We start from the raw sequence: 19,277 nt of genomic DNA on the forward strand, positions 1-19,277 counted from the left end.
GAGCTGAAGGGCCCCACAGTTACAACTAATCCTGCTGAGGCCGGGCCCACTGAGGAGTTTCCTCAAGGCCACACCTCATAAAGGTTCTACACCATCACTCCCCACTGCCATGCTGACCACAACAAGTCTCTAACCCAGGTTCTCAGAGGGAAAACTACTCACACCACAGAAAGTGCCTTCTACCTCAGCCCTGGGAAATGAGGCACATGACAAAACCAATGTAGTTAACTAATCCCTCCACCTCTCTTTATCTACAGTGAGCACCAGGAAGTACGGGGACTGGAAACAGCTGAAAGGTAAAAGAGGCCACATGTCAGACAAGGAATCTATCCAAACGTCTGTAAGATCCTCGCATAAAGCATCTCCAGAACGGTGGAGCACAATAAGGCAAAGGTAATTGGACAACACGTTCCTGTTTGACGGAGTCAGTTCAGTTCTCCTGGGTTAATCCTTATCTCTAGAAGACTGAGACATTAGCTAGGTGATTTCTACAGGCTGCATTTCCCTTACTATCCAGTGTGTACAGCTACAAAGGTTAGCATGTAAAGTCCATCAGCTACTCTCTGGGGTTTCTTAAAGACCTTACTGTCCTGCTGCCTCCTGTCGCTCTCAAAGGGCACATGCATATTGACACTATCTCCCAACAGCTTTGGTAAGCTGGATCCAGTTTCTCTTTCAAACACAGCATCTCTTCTCTAAGTTGAAGACTGATACAACCTGGGTCAGTAATTTCTACTCTTCAGTTGTAATTGCTCAAACACAGGCTTCTCAAAGCCAATTTCCTTTGTGTACTCCTGAGCTAGATTTAATAAGGTAGTTGCTACTACATTCGATAAGTAATTAGACAGCTTCAATTACAGATTATATTATCATAGCTAATTATCTGTTATTTTCCCCTTGGTGCTAGAGATTGAGTTTATGGCCCTGTGTATGCCAAGCACATGCTCCACCAGTGAGCCACACCCTGTTAACATTTACTTGTTACATTTTGCCTTTCTTGAGCACTATCTACAGTGCACCCTCTTTAGAAGTTTGTTTCTTTCTCTTTCCTCCTTCTTCCTCTGCCCATTCTTTTCTTTCTTTAAAACCCAAGGACCATCTTATTAGAGTGTGAAAGAAAGGTAATGGGCAGCTGCTGGGAGGGAGATGGATGAGGAGAGGAGGTCACATCTTTGAGTTACGATCAGCACTGGAGTCTGCAGGCAGCTGTGGAACAGGGAGTGGGGGAGTGTCAGGGCAAATACGCTCAGGATTTTGCCCAATATCCAAAGAGCAGAAAAGGGGACAAAGTTAAGCTTTTGAGTTACGACTCAGAAAAGTGGGTAGGTTTAGCAGTGAAGGACTCACTATGGCAAGGGAGCTCCTGGACAAGTAAGGACATTCGTTATCTCCCTGTGTGTGCAGACTGTGCTGAACTCTTGCGTTCTCTAAGGGTCCATTCCGTAGAGTATGATTCCTACTGTGGTGGTGGCAAGAGGCAGTGAGCTGACCTGTAAGAGCCCAGGTAACAGGGAGGTTCTCAGGTCACCAGAGAGCTGTTCCCACAGGGGATTAAGGGAGAGCAAGCTGTTAAAAGGATGCGCTCACTCTGGCTTTGAGATGCTTCCTCCTGAATGTGCACTCCTGCTCCATGCCATGCAATCCTCACCTGAGCCGAGCCAATGCCAGTGCCTTCCTCTTACGTCTCCAGCACCAAATGATGCTTTCTTTGTAAAGTTAGGCTGCTTCAGGGTTTCGTGATACAGTGACGAGCAGACCAACATGAAAAATTGGTACCAGAAGCTACTGTAGCGTTATAACCACGTGTAAATATCGTGTGTATACTGTATTCTATTGTATTATTGTATGTATACTGTAACTACAGTGATTGTTACTCTAACTATTCTGAAAATGGGGAGGGAGGCAGCTTTGGAATTGGGTTGACTAGAAGAGGTTAGAAGAATTGGGAGAAATAGGTTAGGAAATTTCAAACATCATAAATGGAGTTCAACTGGAAGTTCTAGTAAGGGCTCAGAAGAGGAAGGAGCTAGGAAACTAATTCTGGATGGAAAGGAGAATCTGATGGGAAAATGGGTGTGGGGGTGGAGAGGCTATGATTATGATGCTGTTATGAAGAATCTGACCACGCTGAATGCATGTGCTAAGTCAAGGCTGAAACTAGGAAGGCTGAACTAGTTTATTTGGCCAGAGAAATTTCAAAACAGTAAAATATCTAGGTTATGATGTTGGTGTTACTGGCTACTGCTGGATTTATAGTAAGTGTTGGAAGCAAAAAGAAATAGAAGATTAATAAAATTTGCAGCTTACCCAAGGAATGAACAGAAAAAGTGACTAAGGGTATGGTTAAGGAAGGCCCACAGACAGACTGTTAGGGATTGGCAAGAATGCTAATTATGAAGTTTATGTACCCCCCACCCCCCCCAGGCCAAGAGAACTCTCAGGGCAGCACTGCTCAGGGACTGAGCCCAGGGTGCTGTCCACTGGCTCACTATACCAGACCACCTCACGATTCGTCTCCCTGTGTCCAGCTGGTGAGGTTCTGGGGCAGCAGCAGTGGCTCAAGCAGAAACAGAGTTCATGTCAGAGACAGGTTTTTTTTCTGCCATCTACATGGTGCTGGTTCTGCAGGTATGCAAAATGTAAGACTTCTAAGATCATGACAGCATCAACCAAAATTTCAAAGAAAGCCAAGCAGAAATGGCTGAAGGCTCAGAGTCCCTGTAATGGGTGTCCAGTGAGACGATACATAGTGGAGATGCTGGAGTGGAGCCATAATAGGACCCAAGAAACACAGGGCAAGCAGCACCATGATTAGCAAGCAGCCAACTGGGCAATGCCCAGCCAAACTCGCTGCCCCTCTGCATGGGACTCTGAGCCAATTCCCCACTTTTGCTTCTCTTTTGGAATAAAAATATACCCCTAGTGGCGGTGCTAGTGGCGGTGCCGTCACTGAATGCTGGAAGTAGCAAAGTCATTTTGATTTTACAGACGAAAGGAGTTTGCCTTGACTCTAGAACTTTGTGCTTGTTATTTTGTATGAACATGCAGGCAGACATATACGTGGATAGCAGAGGACACTGTGTATCCTGTTCATTATTCTCTGCCTTATTCTTTTGAGACAGGGGCTCTCAGTCTACCTAAAGTTAGGTCAGTGATCCTCATCGTCCCTCCTGTGTCACACTGACAGTGCTTAAGGTTACACACAGCCATGCCCAGCATTTTTACCTAACTAGGATTTGAACGCAGGTCCTCATGGTTATGTAGCAAGTATTCTTACCCCTGCGCCACTACCCAGCCACTGGTTATTGTTTTCAGACAGGCCCTCACCATGTAGCTCACGTTGCTACAACTTTGTACCTTTGAAGGGATGCTAGAATGAGTTAAGACTACTGGAAAATGGAGTGACCCTATTTTGCACTGTGAGGACGTAAACATGCTAGCTGAATACTGGCTTTCTCTTTCTCTGCTTCCTAGCCTTGATAAGAAATGAACAAATGACTTAAACTTCTTATGTCCCAATTTGAAGTTGCTGCTACCATGCCCTCCCTACCATGAAGGACCACACTCTTAAATTGTGAGCCACAACAATCCTTCCTCCCACAAGTTGCTTCTGTTAGGAATTCTGTCCCAACAACAAGCAGTGTGACTCATGGGCCCTGTGATGTCTTGCAGCTCCTCTGGGATGGCAGTGAGACAGTTATCACGGGTGTGACCTCATCCTTGGACCTCCAGAGTGACAGGCTCAGGCCTCCCCTCTCTGCAGTACTCTTTAGTGTCCTGCCCTGGGGATTCCACACAGTGAGGGAGACCAGCCTAACACAGCTTACAGTTTTAGTTATCCTATCTCATCCCCTCGCCTACACTTCGTGTTTGCTGAGGACACGGAGGGTCTTATATTTTGGAGCATATGTGTGGCTAACTAATAGGCTTCCTTAGCTGTCCTTATTAGAGAAAACAACAGACAGTTTACTTGAGCCTGGATCTTGCTTTTATTAGCAAATAAAAAACATAGAAAATAAAGTATTTTCTTTTAATAAAAAGTATTTTCATTTTATGTGTATGGGCATTTTGTCTGCACATATGTATGTGCACATGTGCATACACTGCCTATGGAGACAGAAGAGGGCATTGGATCCCCAGAATTGGAGTTACAGACAGATGTGAGCTGTAATGTGGGTGCTGAGAATTGAAGCCAGGGTCATCTGGAAGAGCAATGAGTGCTTTTACCTGAGCCATCTTTCCAGCCCCTTAAGATATTTTCATTCATTATTCTCAGTCAAGTTCTTCTGGTCGAGGTGGAATGCTTTAAAGGAATCACACTTCTAAGTAAGCTGAGTTGGTTGGTTAGCTTATCTTGCTGAAACAGCGATCATGCTTTAAAGGGATCTCTGTTCACACACAGTGAGTGTGGGGCTGGAGAGGTGGCTCAACAATTAAGAGCACTAACTGCTCTTCCAGAGGACCTGAGTTCAATTCCCAGCAACCACATGGCTCACAGCCATCTGTAATGGGATCTGACCTCTTCTGGTGTGTGTGGAGACAGTGAGTGTCCTCACATTAAATCAATCAATCAATAAACAAACAAACAATGAGTTCCGGCTTTCTGATGTCTTTAATCTACACTATTCATGTGCTTGACACACAGTAAAGAGTCTACTTCATTTTCACCACGAACCAAAATGACCCTGATTAATTTATAAGTGTCCAGTGAAATAAAGGGTGGTGCTAGCAATGGTCCAGGAAAACTAAGAGGAAGAAACAGGAAAGGAGGATGGAAAGTTATAGTATTAATTTGGGCTATACTAAAGGAAAACCACTATACATGCAACAGTCAAACTGAGCAGCTCATCATAAATGTCCAGGGCTCTTAAGAGAGCTCAGGTTTGTGTCTTTTGCATACACATCTGGGAACCATCTGCAGACAGGTGTATTCAAAATCACTATACCAGGGTATGATCAACAAGGGAGGAGAGAGGTAGACGTAAGATGTACTTGTTTTAGGCACACAAACATTTAGGACTGGGAAGATGGTCAGCAAAGGTCTCTACTGTGTCCCAAGGTCCAAACTAAGTAAGAGTTTCACAGAGGTGGGAACTTACACCAGAGGCTACAGAGGGCAGGCACATATGCACCGCTGTCAACAGGGCTTGCCTAGCATGCACCATGTGCTGGGATGACCTCCAGCACTGCATGAACTTGGTGTAGTGATGCACATAGAACCGTAGCACTTCGGAGGTGCTGGCATGAGGATCGGGAGGGAAAGACGACCCTCAGCTACATAGTGAGTTAGAGGGCAGTGTGGGCTACACAGGACTCTGCTTCCTTTTGGAAAAAAAAAAGGAGAAATAAAATGTTCTGGGAAGCTGCCTGGTGTTGGTTCTTAAAGTTAAGGGAGTCTAGTCAGTTAAAGTGTTTAATAGCAGCCCACAGTAGGTAGAAGATTCAACCATGTTGCTGAACATAGTCGACACTGTCTAGAAGGAGTGACTACAGCCATGAACTACATGTGAGCTTGCCTAGGCATGAGAGAAGGGAAGGAAGGCACAGAGGAGCAAAAAGAACAGTGCATTCTCCGTGGGATGGACGAGGTCGCCTGAAAGCACTGAGGAAGGGGCACGAGAAGGTGTGTGCGGCTGAACTGTTGAGAGCCCGTTACTGTCCAAGTCTTGAGTTTCAAGTGAGTCTGAATGCTTCAGAGCTTACTGCTTCTTCTGAGCTTATGCCCCAATCTGTCAGTGTGTTATGTGAGCAGCACTTTCTAGACAGAGCTCTTGAAAGATGAACTCTGGCCACTGCCACACCTGCTACACATTCCTTGGCTCTCACTATGCGGTGTGGCAGCCACACACGTCTGCTCCACTCCTCTCACACACAGCATCTTCTCAAGTTTTCTCAATGCACATGAGGCCCTCCTACCAAGCCCCTGAAGACACTCCAGTGCTTTCTCATCCTATTGTAGGAGAATCCAAAGTGCTGTCCATGCTTGTCATAGGCCCTGCTTACTCGTTTACGGCCACACTGACAGCCTCTCCCTTCTGTCTTCTGTCTGGTTACACTGGCTGCCTTGCTTCCCACATGTGAGATCGCTAAACGTCTTCTGACAGATTCTCTTCAACACTCTCAGAGACACTTGCTATTTACCCAACTTCCTGCTCACTGTCACCTCTGCAAGGAGGTACTCCTGTGTCCCATCTCTCCTTCCTGCTCCTGTGTTCTCCTTAGGACTCTTACCATGTGCTAAGTTACACAGTTATTCCTTTTACCCTCTCCCATAGGTAAAGCCTGTACGAGTAACAAGCTCACAGTGTTGATAACTCAGAGCAACGCTTAGCGAACAGCACAGAGACCTCGGTAAACATTTGCTGGAAAAATGAATGAATAACAAGGTGTACAAGATCATTTACTTCTGGCTGAAGGTTTCTGATCTTCTGAAAGAAAACTCTCAAGAGAATTTATTAGTTCTATGTGAACAACATATATACAAAGTTTTAACTTTAAGATGTAAGCAATTACCTGATCTTTGAGAAATTTTCGGATGTTCCGATGGGCTCGGGAACATTCTGTTAATAAGCTGAGAACTGGAGTTAGACCCTCTCTATAGCTGCTTCCCTATAAAGAAAACCATGCACGCCATATTAGTTCAGTTCCTAAGGCTGGGCTCTCCTCCATGTAATCTGATAATACGAAGACTTTCTTGAGGGGGTGGGGGGAAGGTGGGAGGACACAGCCTTTGATGCCAATGCTTACAACGATTTTAAAAGTGACTTTAAGTAATATTTCCATGAGTTATCTTCATTTTACTATGTAGTTTTGTCTCTTCTGCTTTTTCTCTACACTTTTTCTAGGGTTTACACAAACCCAGTCAATGTATTTCAAAGAAGCAAAGCATTTTGAGACCCATCTATGCGACACTGCTACCTTTCAACACATTTACAGGAGAAACTGAATGACAGGCTAGAGAAATTTGAAGACAAAACACTTTAGCATGTCATCGTGGAGAGGTTAGTTTTACAAAGTGGCTATGCAGGGCAGCTAATTTCCCTTTCCTTTCAGACACTAGTTATAAATACAGTTTTAACATTAACTAAACTCTCTGGGCTTCTTCCAGTTTGTCATCATCTTGGCAGAGTTCCCTGGGAGTACAACAGTGCACACGCCACGTGTAAGGACACGGTAGCTATGCGCTCACCCTGTGTCATCTCTCTGCAGGGCACGTCAGGCTTGGGGGCGCCTTCCCACTGCAGCAGCCTTACCTTATCAATCCTCTTCTCCATAAAACTGAGTAAAACGTGGATGGCCTCCATGTTCATGCCATTGTATACCATGGCACTGCTCTTCAAAGCCGTGTCTTTCTCTGCTGTCTTATCACCGGGCAGTTCGTCTAGAGTTGCTGCCTCCTGGGCTGTTTCTTCATGGGTTAATGGACAAATGAGAACATCCAAACAAGAGACTGGAACATTGCTTAAAAGGTTGACGGCATTACTGAAAGGCAATTTGAAAACACAGTATTTTAATTTGAGTGAATAGGCTTTTAAAATCCAAACATAATACATAGTTTGGAGGTGACTTTTAGGAGTCAATTAAAATTTTTCTTTTTCAAAATGAGCCATTAATATGACTTGGCATTTACTAAGAGAAAATAAAGACCTGTCTCAACCATACAGATGACAAATTAAAAGGAAGCAAGGGTAATGGACAGACCCAATCCCAGGATGCCACCTCACCTCCTAAAACACTAAAACAGGAGTCGGCCAGCTGTAATGCCAGCGCTTTAATTGGCTGGGACAATACCAGCTCTGCATGTCCGTCAGGGGTCTGACGGGCCTTTGTGGACCCAGTGCTGCTTATTATTCCTTAGATTACAGCTTCGAACCCTTGAGAAGCAATGTGCACAGGCAGTGATAGTGAGGACAAACACTACAGCATTAACACTCGGTTTTCTGTAACGTACACAATGCAATGTTTAAATCATGCAATGCTTTATCTGATGGTTTCAGGGAAAAGCATAGTGACTCCCCCTTTCCCTACCACTGTCGGGTCCACACTGCTCTCTCATCTCTGCCCCAGGCCTTTTGACTTCCTAGGACTGTGTAGGAGCCTGGGATGCACACCAGCAGGGGGAACCCAAACCTCGTCCTTTTGGCATTCTCTAAAGACCGTGTTCTGGTGCTCAGTATACAAGAGGATAAAATGGCCGTAGAGAGCCAGACTGAGGTGTGTTTTCAATGTACACTCTTTCTCCACACAGTTTTACAGTTTTATCTGCCAGGAGAGGCAGTGTTCCTATGTGAGCTGGATCTTAATGGCCTGGACCCCAGGACTTCCTGGTAAACAACAATGGAAAGACAGGCATTACATTTCCTAGGGACACAGAAGCGCGGCTAAAAATAACCACATCCTGACTAAAAATAAACCCTTGCAAATGTAGTCTAAAAGTGTAACCGCTAGGAAACTGAAGTCAGGGCTTAGTCCATCAGATACTGTCTTAATGGAGATCACAGCAATTTAAAATGCGATTTGTAGTGACATAATAAAAAAAAAAAGTAGAAAAATAATACAGAGGTTTTTCTTTCTTTTTCTTTTTTTTCCCTTTCTTTTCCTTCTTTTTGAAGTATGGCTTTATTTTCCATGAATCAATATTTTATTCTTTTTATCACAGAAAAATAAAAAACCATTTTTGAAAATCCATTACAAATGAGACAGTAGAGAAAAATGAGTGGAAGAAAAGGGGTGTGAAACAAGTGAGGTGCCCGTCTGAATCCATGCTTCTGGTGAGGTGTGTTGCTGTTGTCCTCACTGAGGCTGCTGGTAGTGCCACACTCTCTCCGCCCTGCTGTCTGGCTCTCAAAGGCAGTTACAGTGCACTATTTTCATACAAACTTTACATTTTTTTTCTTGCAAGCTTCCATAGTATCTAATTTATAGTTTAAAACAGCTTCCTTCTCACTTAAGCATTTGGAAACTACTATTATTAGAAATCAGAGTCACTGGGGAGAAGAGAGTGTAAGAACTTTACCTAAGAATCACTCTGGAACCTGTACAAACCATTCCGAAATGCTAGAATTTCCCCTAAACACAAGACAACCATCTCTGGAAACCATAGCCATGCGATCCTCTGAGTCTATCTACCAGACTGCAGGGTTGAAGACAGTCACTCCGTTACAAAGGGATGGTTCTCCTTTATAGTCACTTCACGGAGGAATTTTTAGGAATTCAGCATATTTAAGAAGCCAAATGTAGAGCTGGAATCAACAAATATTTGGGTGTTTAAGGCTTTTCTTCTTGTTACTTAGTGAACTCAGTTAATCTGGGGGCTCGCTGTACCCAAGCTGCTCTGTTTAAGTAGGAAGGTCAGCCTGGAGCTCTGTCATCTCTCTGACACTTTTATTTGTGGTAGAAGAGTGTGTGAGATTCTCCAGCTTCCAGGAAGTCAGTGAGGATGCACAGGTTTGCACAATGGTGCTCAAATTCCTCCTCCAGGGGGTAGGAATCCTGTGTATATTACTCTCCTCTGCAGTTCCCAGAGACCATCAATCACTGGGCCGTGACATCCTCCAGCGCAGGCTCCCAGCCCCCTCCTGACATGCAGAAGGCTTACCAGCTGTGGGAGGGAAGACAGCTTAGAGCCAGTCTTCCATCAGCTGCTGAACTCAGCAGACGCCAAGAGACAGCGAGGTGCACACTAGTGTCCCACAACGATCAGCAGCCAGTAACGAACCTGACAGTCTAGCTGAGGCTCACATGTATTATTTTCAAGCCTGGAAAGAAAGCTAGGAAGATCTCCAGATCTTCAAAAGCTTCTCCTGATCTCTTTCAGTTAAAAAAAGGGGGGGGGCTTATTTTCATTTTTTGTGGGAAGAGCACCTAAGACCTGGCCTTTTACACCAAGTGTTAAATATAAGCTACAGTATTGCTAACTGTAGACTCTGCCGTACAGCAACACCAGAAATCAGAACTACAGACTTTGTATATCGTACCATTCCCCCACACTCCTCTCTCTCCCTCCCTCCCACTATCATAGGACCTCATCCTATGAGTGTGTCTAGATTCCTTATTAAAAGGGGATCATGCATGTGCCTGGTTCTTGGGAATTTTAGGATTTCCTTCTTTGTGAAGGTGGAGTGATGCTCTGTCACACGCATGCACTGCCCACATTTTATCTGCACATCTGTTGTTAGCGGTCTCAGTCATTTTCCTAACATACAGCATCTCTATCTGTCTCCCTTCCTTATATTTACCTTATCTGTGTGTCTATGGACAGGCATAGGCAGTCTTCGTGCCTCTGATACTGTGAACGTAATATGATGTACGCAGGATCTCTTGGGCATGCTGATTTTTATTTGCTTTTGAATGCACACCCATCAGTGTGGTTGCTGGAGCAAATGGCACATCTAGTTTCAATTTTTAAAAGAACTCCCATACTGTTTCTCACAATGGCTATATTATTTTACATTGCTGCCAGTGTACAAAGATTCTCCTTTCTCCAAATCCTAGCTTTGTGATGTTCTTTGAGCAGCCACTATAACAGATGTGAGGTGAATCTTAAGGTTTTGATTTGCATTTGCAGATTAGTAGTGAATGCTAAACATGGTTTCATATGTGCATCTTCTTTGAGAACTGTGTATTCAGATCCTTTGTCCTTTCTTCTTACCTTCTCCCCCTACCCCCCTTCCCTCTCTCTTCTCTCTTGGTTGTCAACAGTCCTGTGCTGATTACAGTAGTGCAGCCCTGTAATCCTAGCACTCAGAAGGCTAAAGCAGGGTTATCAGCCGAACACCAGCTTAGGATACATAGTGAGTTCAAGACTAGCCTGAGCCACAAAGCAAGGCAAACAAAAAGTTCCCTCTCTGTGTTCTAGACGCTGACTCCTCTGTGAATAGCTTCCTATGGCACTGGGGAGCTTTCACTCTGGCAGGCTCTGCACTCGTGGACTTTCAGGCTCATGAATTCCCACCTAGCTGTTCTCGCCTTTGTGGGTTGCTCTGGTGTTGTACACAAACCACTGCTAAGAGCGGTCTATGAGCTTCTTTACCTATGCATTCTAACCTTCAGTTGCAGCCTTTGCATTGAAGGCTTCAATACGTTTTCAGTTCTTCTGGTGTGTGCATAATGAGAGGTCAGAGTTTAATTTCATTATTTCAAACATGTAGAAACGCAGTTTTCCTAACACCGATTCTTGAAGAGTGTGTGTTCTTTGCACTGTGTGTGAGAACAGCTGACTTCACATTTATAGCATGGAGGTTTCCTTCCAAGCTCTCTCATGTGTGTCACTGGTCTGTGTGTCCATTTTCATGTAAACACTACAGTAATTCACTACACTGTAAAATTGTGTAGCTTTGTTCTTACGCAACACCTCTCACTTTTCGGGACTTTCTGTGGTACAAAGTGGGAGGGAAGGGCAAGCTGAGAAGGGTGGAGGAGGCAAGCAGGTCAGAGGAAAATGCTGTTCTCTTTATGTGAGACTGTTTGCTGGTGACATGAAACTAGAGCTTTTCTAGGCAAGGTAGCAGAGGCACGACTTTGATTACTGCATGTTAACTGATTTGTGTAATCAAAAATAAACCAGGTAATCCCACAGAGACATTAAGTCCAAAGCAACATTCTGTAAAGTAGCATAGGGTACACACAAGTGCAGAAGCTTATAAAATGACCCGCCTGGGTGCAGAAAGGAAATATTCCATTTTTATCTATTTTGCTTGAAAAGGTGAACAGAAGTCTCACTCTGCTGTTTAACCACTGCACTGACGCTGATGTCCACACCTGCGTCATATGTGATCTCTGTGTTCACACCTGCCAGGGAGGTAGGGGACAAGGGCAGCAGTGACTCCCCCTTTCCATGGTCACTCACCTGCATTCTGAACCGGTCATAGCACAGCTGGCTGCACTCAGGCAGGTTAGGGACTGCATTACCCACGTCTTTTTGTGAGGGGGGCTGCTGTATGGGGCCTCAAGCCTGTTAAACATACTACCCCTCCACAAAATTGTTAGCCTTGCTTTAATAGTTTTAAACCAAGCAACTTCTAATACAATGGGCAAACAGCTTTAAGTGATTTCTGAAATGGAAAATGGTAGCATTTTTCTTTTCTTTCTGACAAGAAAATGGCAGAATCCTTTGTTTGCTAAATTTTAAGTTTTTGATTTGCATTTACAGATTAGTAGTGAATGCTAAACATGGTTTCATATGTGCATCTTCTTTGAGAACTGTCTATTCAGATCCTTTGTCCCTCCTTCTTGCCTCTCCCCAGCTTTCCTCTCTCTTCTCTCTTGGCTGTTAACAGTCCTGTGCGGACTACAGTAGCGCAGGCCTGTAATCCTAAAGCCAGGACGACCCAACTGGCCTCAGCGTGAAACCAAGTTTCATTTTGAGACTGGATCTCAGGGGACTCTGGATGGCCTTGCGTTCACTATGTAAACTACTCTGAGACTGAGTCACACACATACAGACTGGCCTTAAATATCAGGTAGCTGACAATGACCTTGAACTCTTGATACTCTCATCTCTGCCTTAGTGCTGGGGCTACAAGAATGCACCATTAGAAATGTGTTTTGAAAACTTGGAAATTGAGCCAAGGAGATGGCTTAGAGGTAGAGGGGCATGCACCTTTACACCTGAGGTTAGTGCGTCCCTGGTGTAAAGAGAAAACCACCTCCATAAAACTGTCCTCTGACCTCTACATGAGTGCCCTGGCACGCACACCCCCTTCACACATACACACATCCTTTTAATTTTTAGTTGTAAATTAATCATGCATGATATCAGACATCTGTAGTTGCAGCACCCAGGAGGTTGAGGCAAGATTGCTAGTTGGAGGCCAGTCAAGAGTTCTACTATGAGACCTCATCTAAAATATAAAACATAAATATGAAGGTTGAAAATTTAAAGATGGGACTTACACAAAATATGAGCTTATCTCCACTGTGCTACTGATCAGTTGGCCTGATATATATATAATGTACTGTGAGAAATGAGCTAACGATAAAGTCATCACAAGTAGTAATATATCTAAATGCCAACTGTGTAAAATGTACAGAAAAGGCTAATAACTGAGGATATAATGAATATAATAAGCTTGTGGGAGTTAATTTTTAAATTCACTTTTAAACATTAATTTATTATCTCCTTTGTTTAATTTTTTATATAATTCATGATTTATTTCACATAAAAGAGCTATAAATGAACATAATTTACATGTAAATAAATATTCTTGATGGTGTGTCCAAAACGGTTTTGCTACTAGAAGAGCCTAGAGATGATCAAAACCTCTGGTGACCAAGGGCACAGGAACACTCAAAAATGGTATAAAGGGAGAGAAACAAACATGCTAACAACTCTGAGGGATGAAGTCTGAAAACATTATGACATCTTAGTGTGTGTGTGTGTGTGTGTGTGTGTGTGTGTGTGTGTGTGTGTGTGTGTGTGTCCATACACCATGGTGCGTATAAGGTGGTTAGAGACAACTTGTGGAAATCAGTTCTCTCCTTCTACCCCGTGGCTTGGGTGCTGAAGTCAGGTAGTCAGGTGGTAAGTACTTTCATGTGATGACATATCTTGACAGAATCAAAGTTTTTAAATTAAAAAACAAAAACAAAATCTATGTGTTTGTATGTGTATCTATATATGTGTATGTGCACGAGATTGTGTGTGTATGTGTGTATATGTGTATGTGTTGTGCTTTGCCCTGGAGTTATCTGTATTTTGATGCTAATTCCACTGCCTACTCAGGACTCAGGTGACTTCACCAGAACCTTCTCCCCATTTAAATTGTAAAATACAGGTGAGGGCAGGAACAGGATAGAAGGAGGCCTGTCATTGGATGAGAAGGAAGGATGGGCGGGAGAAGAGTTTGAAGGAAGAGGAGGAGACTGGAACGGAAAGGAGGAAGAGACAGGAGGGACAGAGAGAGAAGCAGTGGCAGGACAATATGGCAGATGACGTTAGGATTCCATGCTGTATGTTTACAAGTTGTTATTAATGTTCTTACGGGATGGATGTGTATTGGGCTTTGTATGTTTAGGTGGGCAATTATATCTTACCAACTGGGTCAAAGGTTATTGTGTTGTGTGTTCTTTAATGTGATGGTTTGAATGTAATGGAGTATGGGGCGGCTGGTTTAGGTCACCACAGGGTTGGGATGTGTGTTTCTGGCATGGAAACCTGCCTTGGGATTAGATAGGTAGAGAGATTGCTGCCAGGCTCAGAGAGAGGCCTTTAGCAGTGTGATAGGGGATAGAGCAGAGCAGGTAAGACTGAGAATTAATATATCCAGCAGATATCTTGGGGCACTGCGGTGTTGGACCAAGCGAGGTAAAAGACGACGATACTTCTTTTATTTTTTTATATTTTAACAACAACATGTATGTATATATGTGTGTGCATGTGATTGCAGGTACCCCAGAGGCCAGAAGAGGGCACTGGAAATCCTGGGGCTGCAACCACAGATGGTTGTGAGCTAGATGACTGGCTGCAGGCTTGGGAGAGAGCAGGAAGTGCTTTTTTTTTTTTTGGTTCTTTTTTTCGGAGCTGGGGACCGAACCCAGGGCCTTGCGCTTCCTAGGCAAGTGCTCTGCCACTGAGCCAAATCCCCAGCCCCGCAGGAAGTGCTTTTAACCTGAGTCATCTTCCAGCAGTGATAACAGTTTTCATAATGATTTATTTTTCTCCTACAAATGAGGTAGCTTGCTCTTAGAATATTCACATTTTGAAGACTGAATACCCCTGAGGAGACTGAAGATATAAAAGGGGAGATTATGCTAGAATAAGGTCTTAGGAGGCAAAAGCAAAAGTTGTAAAAGCAGCCCTGGGCAGAAGAGAGCCTGGTAAATGTCTGAGACCGGCAGAACAAGAACAGATACAGACTGCAACAAATGTGTTGGTACTGAAACTGAAGGTTTGAGAAAGTTCCTTCCCCAGCTTCCAATTACTGTTAAGTGGCTAGCAATATCATCTATCCACACATCCCTCCATTCAACTCATTTATACTGTACATACTACTACATATGTGTAGTATGTATGTATGTATGTATGTATGTATGTATGTATGTACATGTGCACATATGTATAGTTGCGTAGGTACCAGGTATAGGTATATAGCAGGGGAGCAGACAGGTAAAATCTTTTATTCCTTTTTAAAAGGAATATTTTTTATTGTGCATCAGTATATAGATATGCACAAGCATGTGTAAGTATACCTGGGGGTCAGAGATACCTCGGGGGATCCCCGAGAGTTGAGGTAGTTACAGTGGTTGTGAGCAACCTGACCTGGGTGCTGGGACTTGAACTTGGGTCCTCTGTAGAGCAGTATGTGCTCCTAACTGCAGGGCCATCTCTCCAGTCTCATCTTTTTTTTTAAAACAAAAAAAGCTTATAACTTCAGGAAGGAAATAATAAACATACAGGAAAATAAAGGAACAATATTATTTTAGTTAGTGATAAATGCCATGAAAAAAGTGAAGCAGAGGATAGCACAGATATAGGTATGTCCATGTGTGTATGTGTGCACGTGGTCTCATGTGCACACACAAGTCTTCATTAGGAGGCTGGAGGAGGGCTCACTGAGCAAGCTACATTTGAGCTGAGTTCTAAATGATGAGAGGGAGCCAACCTCACAAATAACTGGGCTAAAAGTACTCCAGCATCTCCAGATGGAGTGAAGGCACAGGCCCAAATACAGGCGATGTCTAGGAAGAAGAAGGCAGACTATTTTGAATATAGAGCCATCTGGTTTGTAGAATGATAGGCTTTCAGAGGCAGGGGAAGCGTGGATCAGTGCCATGAAAATGTTTTGTTTGACAATAGGAAGAGGGACACTGTCAAAAGCAGAATGTTCCCCTAAGAGTGAGGCCAATGCCTCAGATCTAATTCCACGGACTCATCCAATGTTACACAGTGAGACAGTTCTCATTGAGAAGAAACTGATGTAACTGGCATACTGCCATGGTGGGAATATATTGCCCAGTTGATTGTGCAGAGCCTATGACACTGAGTGTTTCCCCCTCAGGTCCTGTTGTAAAGGTTGAGACAATCTGAGGTTTCCATGACTATACCAAGAAACAGGCTGAAGGCTTTTAGGACTCCTGCAATCATACCCACCTCTCCCATGCTGCCAAACCGTCTTGCTAAGTAAAGCAGGGTAATAGCTGACAGGGCTGTGTGAGGCCTGGGGCAGGTTGTCAAGGTTTGGCAGAGGGAACGGAACTGTTGACACAGCTTTTCCAGACCCGGCTGCAGGTCCTAAGTGTACAGATTGTAACAAAAAAGAAGAGTTCCTGATCCTCATGACCGAGAGGAACAATGACAATCTCAAGCAGACCGGCTTTTTTGAGGAACTCTGTGTATGGTGGAGATGAAATCGCCTGCCAGGTTAGATCACTTCCCACAGGGCTGTGGAGGTTGTTGGTCTGATCTGAATTGGTGTTGAGGCTCTCAGGGATTGAGAGAGAAGGAGCTGAACTAATGTTCATCACGAACTGATATTTAGGGATAGACAGGCCAGAAAGTAAACCTCTAAGTTTTTTGATAATAGAAAAATTATCCCCTAGAGGTAGGAGGTGGGCGAGAACAGGCCAAGGATAGACCTGTGAGGAAGACCCTCACTTTAGATCACAGTGAACCTATTCTTTAGCAACTGTTACTGGAATTGGTCACCCAAAACTACTCAAAACTATCTCGCGGTCTCTTTCTATTCTAGTCTTGAATTGTTATTTAACTTTTCATAATATTTATGTCTTATCTCCCCATTTAGTGTCGGTTCCTTCAGGGCATAAGCCATGGATGTCCTTACAACACCTCAGAACAGCACTCAGCGGGACAGACAGCTTCAACAATCCTTTCTTACCTGGAAAACTCATGTATAGAAAATAAGTTTAAAGAGAGCCAAGAGAGTTAACAACAACAACAACAAAAATGGCTCCTCTCTGACCTCTCGGGAGTGAATGTCTTTGTGTTCTCCTATCTCTCATATAAGCTGGTTCACTGACACAGTGCTCACTGGAGTGTGGAGGGGACACAGGGCAGACAGACAGGAGGGAGACGTGGGTGACACACAACCTATTCACTCATGTGTGCACTAAATGGTGAGCCTGGGAGAATGGACCATGTGCTTTGACGGCTCAACCCTCAGGCTCAAATAGGCCCCTAACACTAGGTAAGGGCCTGATAACACATGAATCTAAATGGAAATAAAGCCAGCTCATTTTCAAACATTTGATTTAAAGTGTGATGCATATGATGTGTCTGTTAGGAGCTAAATATTCCAAATTCAAATAACTGCTACTAGTGATAATTTTATAGAAATAGAAAAAACTAGTTTTAAAACTCCTGTGGAATGTCAAGCGACTGAATAGCCTGAGTAATCCTGCAAGAGCGTAAAAGCCTGGAGAACCATACTTCTGGGTTGAAAACCTCATTAATAAATCACTTCAAGCAGAAAGGGATACGAGTGACCTAGCACACACCAGGTGCCAAGAGCAATAGGGAAAGGAAAACCTTTTCAATAAACAGTGGCTGAAGCGATATATCCAATATGCAAATGAAAAAAGAGGGTTTTATACACCACACACAAAAACCCACTCCGCATGGATCAAAGACATGGACGAGCATGTGCTGATATCCTTAGTGTGGAGAAGAGACTGGAACTGAGCACTCAAGCAAGCTAACCTGTGCTGGCCGGCAGGGTCTCCTCCTCCCTAATATCGTGGAGGCCGCCCTCCCTCCTTTCCAAAGGAAAACCTAACTGTGCACGTTTGGGGGACAAGCTTCTTCACTGTGAGGAGTGCTGACAGAACTCCCCGGCAAACAGCAGAGACAGACGGAAGAGAAGGAGGACGCTGTCGTCTAACACAAAGGCAGAACACAGGAGCAATATCCCAGCTGCTCACAATGAGTGGAGGGACAGCACAGGCTGAGGGTGCTGAGCGCAGGCTCAGGCTCCTGCTGCTCAGAGCTGCACTCACCATGCCGGCCTCCTCACCTCTCTGAGGAAAGCAGTGGGGCACACCCACAGAGACACAGACCAGAGACAGACACCAGGCTCTCTCTTTTCTAAAGCACCTTTATCATCTAATACGAATGCAATTTTTGGCTTCAGGGAAAAAAATGGAGTATTAGAAAAAAAGTATCTTTATATAATCAAAGGATATATACAAAACTAAGTTTCTAAGTAAAATGTTGAAAATTCAAGAAGCAATTAAAAACGTTTGGACTAAATATGACATTTAAAAATCACTCTCCTTATCACGGTAGCAGCAGACAGAGATGCTGTCTTCACTGACCCTCATGGAGTCATCATCACACCACAAGTACCCTCTCCAGGGCCGCCTAGATCACTCCGCTGTTTCTGAAAATAAGTCAGAGCCTGAAGAAAACAGCCAGGCAGTGGTAGTCACACCTTTAATCCCAGCACTTGGGAGGCAGAGGAAGGTGGATCTCTGTGGGTTCAAAGCTAGCCTAGTCTACGGGGTGAGTTCCAGGGTAGTCAGGGCTACATAGAGAAAGCCTACCTTCAAAAACCAAAACAAACAAACAAACAAAAATTCTCCAAAATCATTTTAAAAGGAGCCTAAAGGACTTTCCAATATTTCACATGTGCCTTGCACCTTACAGTTTGACCTAAGTACTGCATCCAGGTCACTGCAAAGGCACCCCAAGGTGCAGCAGCTCCTGACACTGGGGCAGCTCTGTTTAAGTGGATTAGCCTGGAGTCGTCAGTGTGCAGATTGATACTCATCACTCTCTGCTGACTAAAAGGGCGTGCGAGGCCATCCCAGGCAAACTGCTGGGTAAGCCAAGTCCCGTCTCCCAAGAGCACCTCTGAGCACCTCTGAGCACTGCTGAGCACCTCTGAGCACTGCTCCGAATCCTGGCTGTGCTCTCTCTCTGGCGCCTCCCCACTCACAGTGGAGCCTAAGAATGTTACCAAAGTCCCTCTGTAAAGTAAAAGGTTTTAAGGATTTCCTTCTCCTAAAGGAAGGAAGAGAACCGGTTACTTTTTACACATCTGAACAATCTGCAGTTCTGCTCTCTCCACACATGCTGAGCCCTGCGCCAGGACCTGGAATCCATTCTTTGGAGCATCCTGGCACAGCGGCCTGAGGCTGGCGTGGCACTGCCTGCCACAACTTTCCTCTTTACAGCCTGTGTGTTCCTCAGCCTGGGTTATCTGATTTTTTTTTTAAATCAATATACTTCTAAGATTTTTAACAAAAACACTTTTAATTTTGATGTTGAATTGTTGGTGTACCTTTTATAGGAGAAAAAAAAGCCCATAAACGGTAAAAAA

General features: G+C 44.1%; 1 protein-coding gene across 16 annotated transcripts in view; it reads right to left on the bottom strand.

The window, feature by feature from the left end:
• The window catches only part of Ric8b (RIC8 guanine nucleotide exchange factor B), a 94,041-nt gene that overhangs the window by 34,803 nt on the left and 39,961 nt on the right, over positions 1–19,277 (bottom strand). For 9 of the 16 annotated variants that reach the window (XR_015624001.1, XR_015623999.1, XR_015624000.1 and 6 more), the window contains 2 exon segments: positions 7,254–7,482; positions 6,514–6,609 (listed from right to left, as the gene is read on the bottom strand). Coding sequence is in view for 6 of the 16 variants with exons in the window: in XM_087557109.1 (XP_087413235.1) it covers positions 6,514–6,609; positions 7,254–7,482 (325 nt within the window). In the remaining 10 variants the exon portion in view is untranslated. 16 annotated transcript variants of the gene reach the window in all.

This window comes from Rattus norvegicus, chromosome 7, assembly GCF_021556685.1.
Source record: "Rattus norvegicus strain SHRSP/BbbUtx chromosome 7, alternate assembly SHRSP_T2T, whole genome shotgun sequence".
In the NCBI taxonomy this organism is placed as follows: domain Eukaryota; kingdom Metazoa; phylum Chordata; class Mammalia; order Rodentia; family Muridae; genus Rattus; species Rattus norvegicus.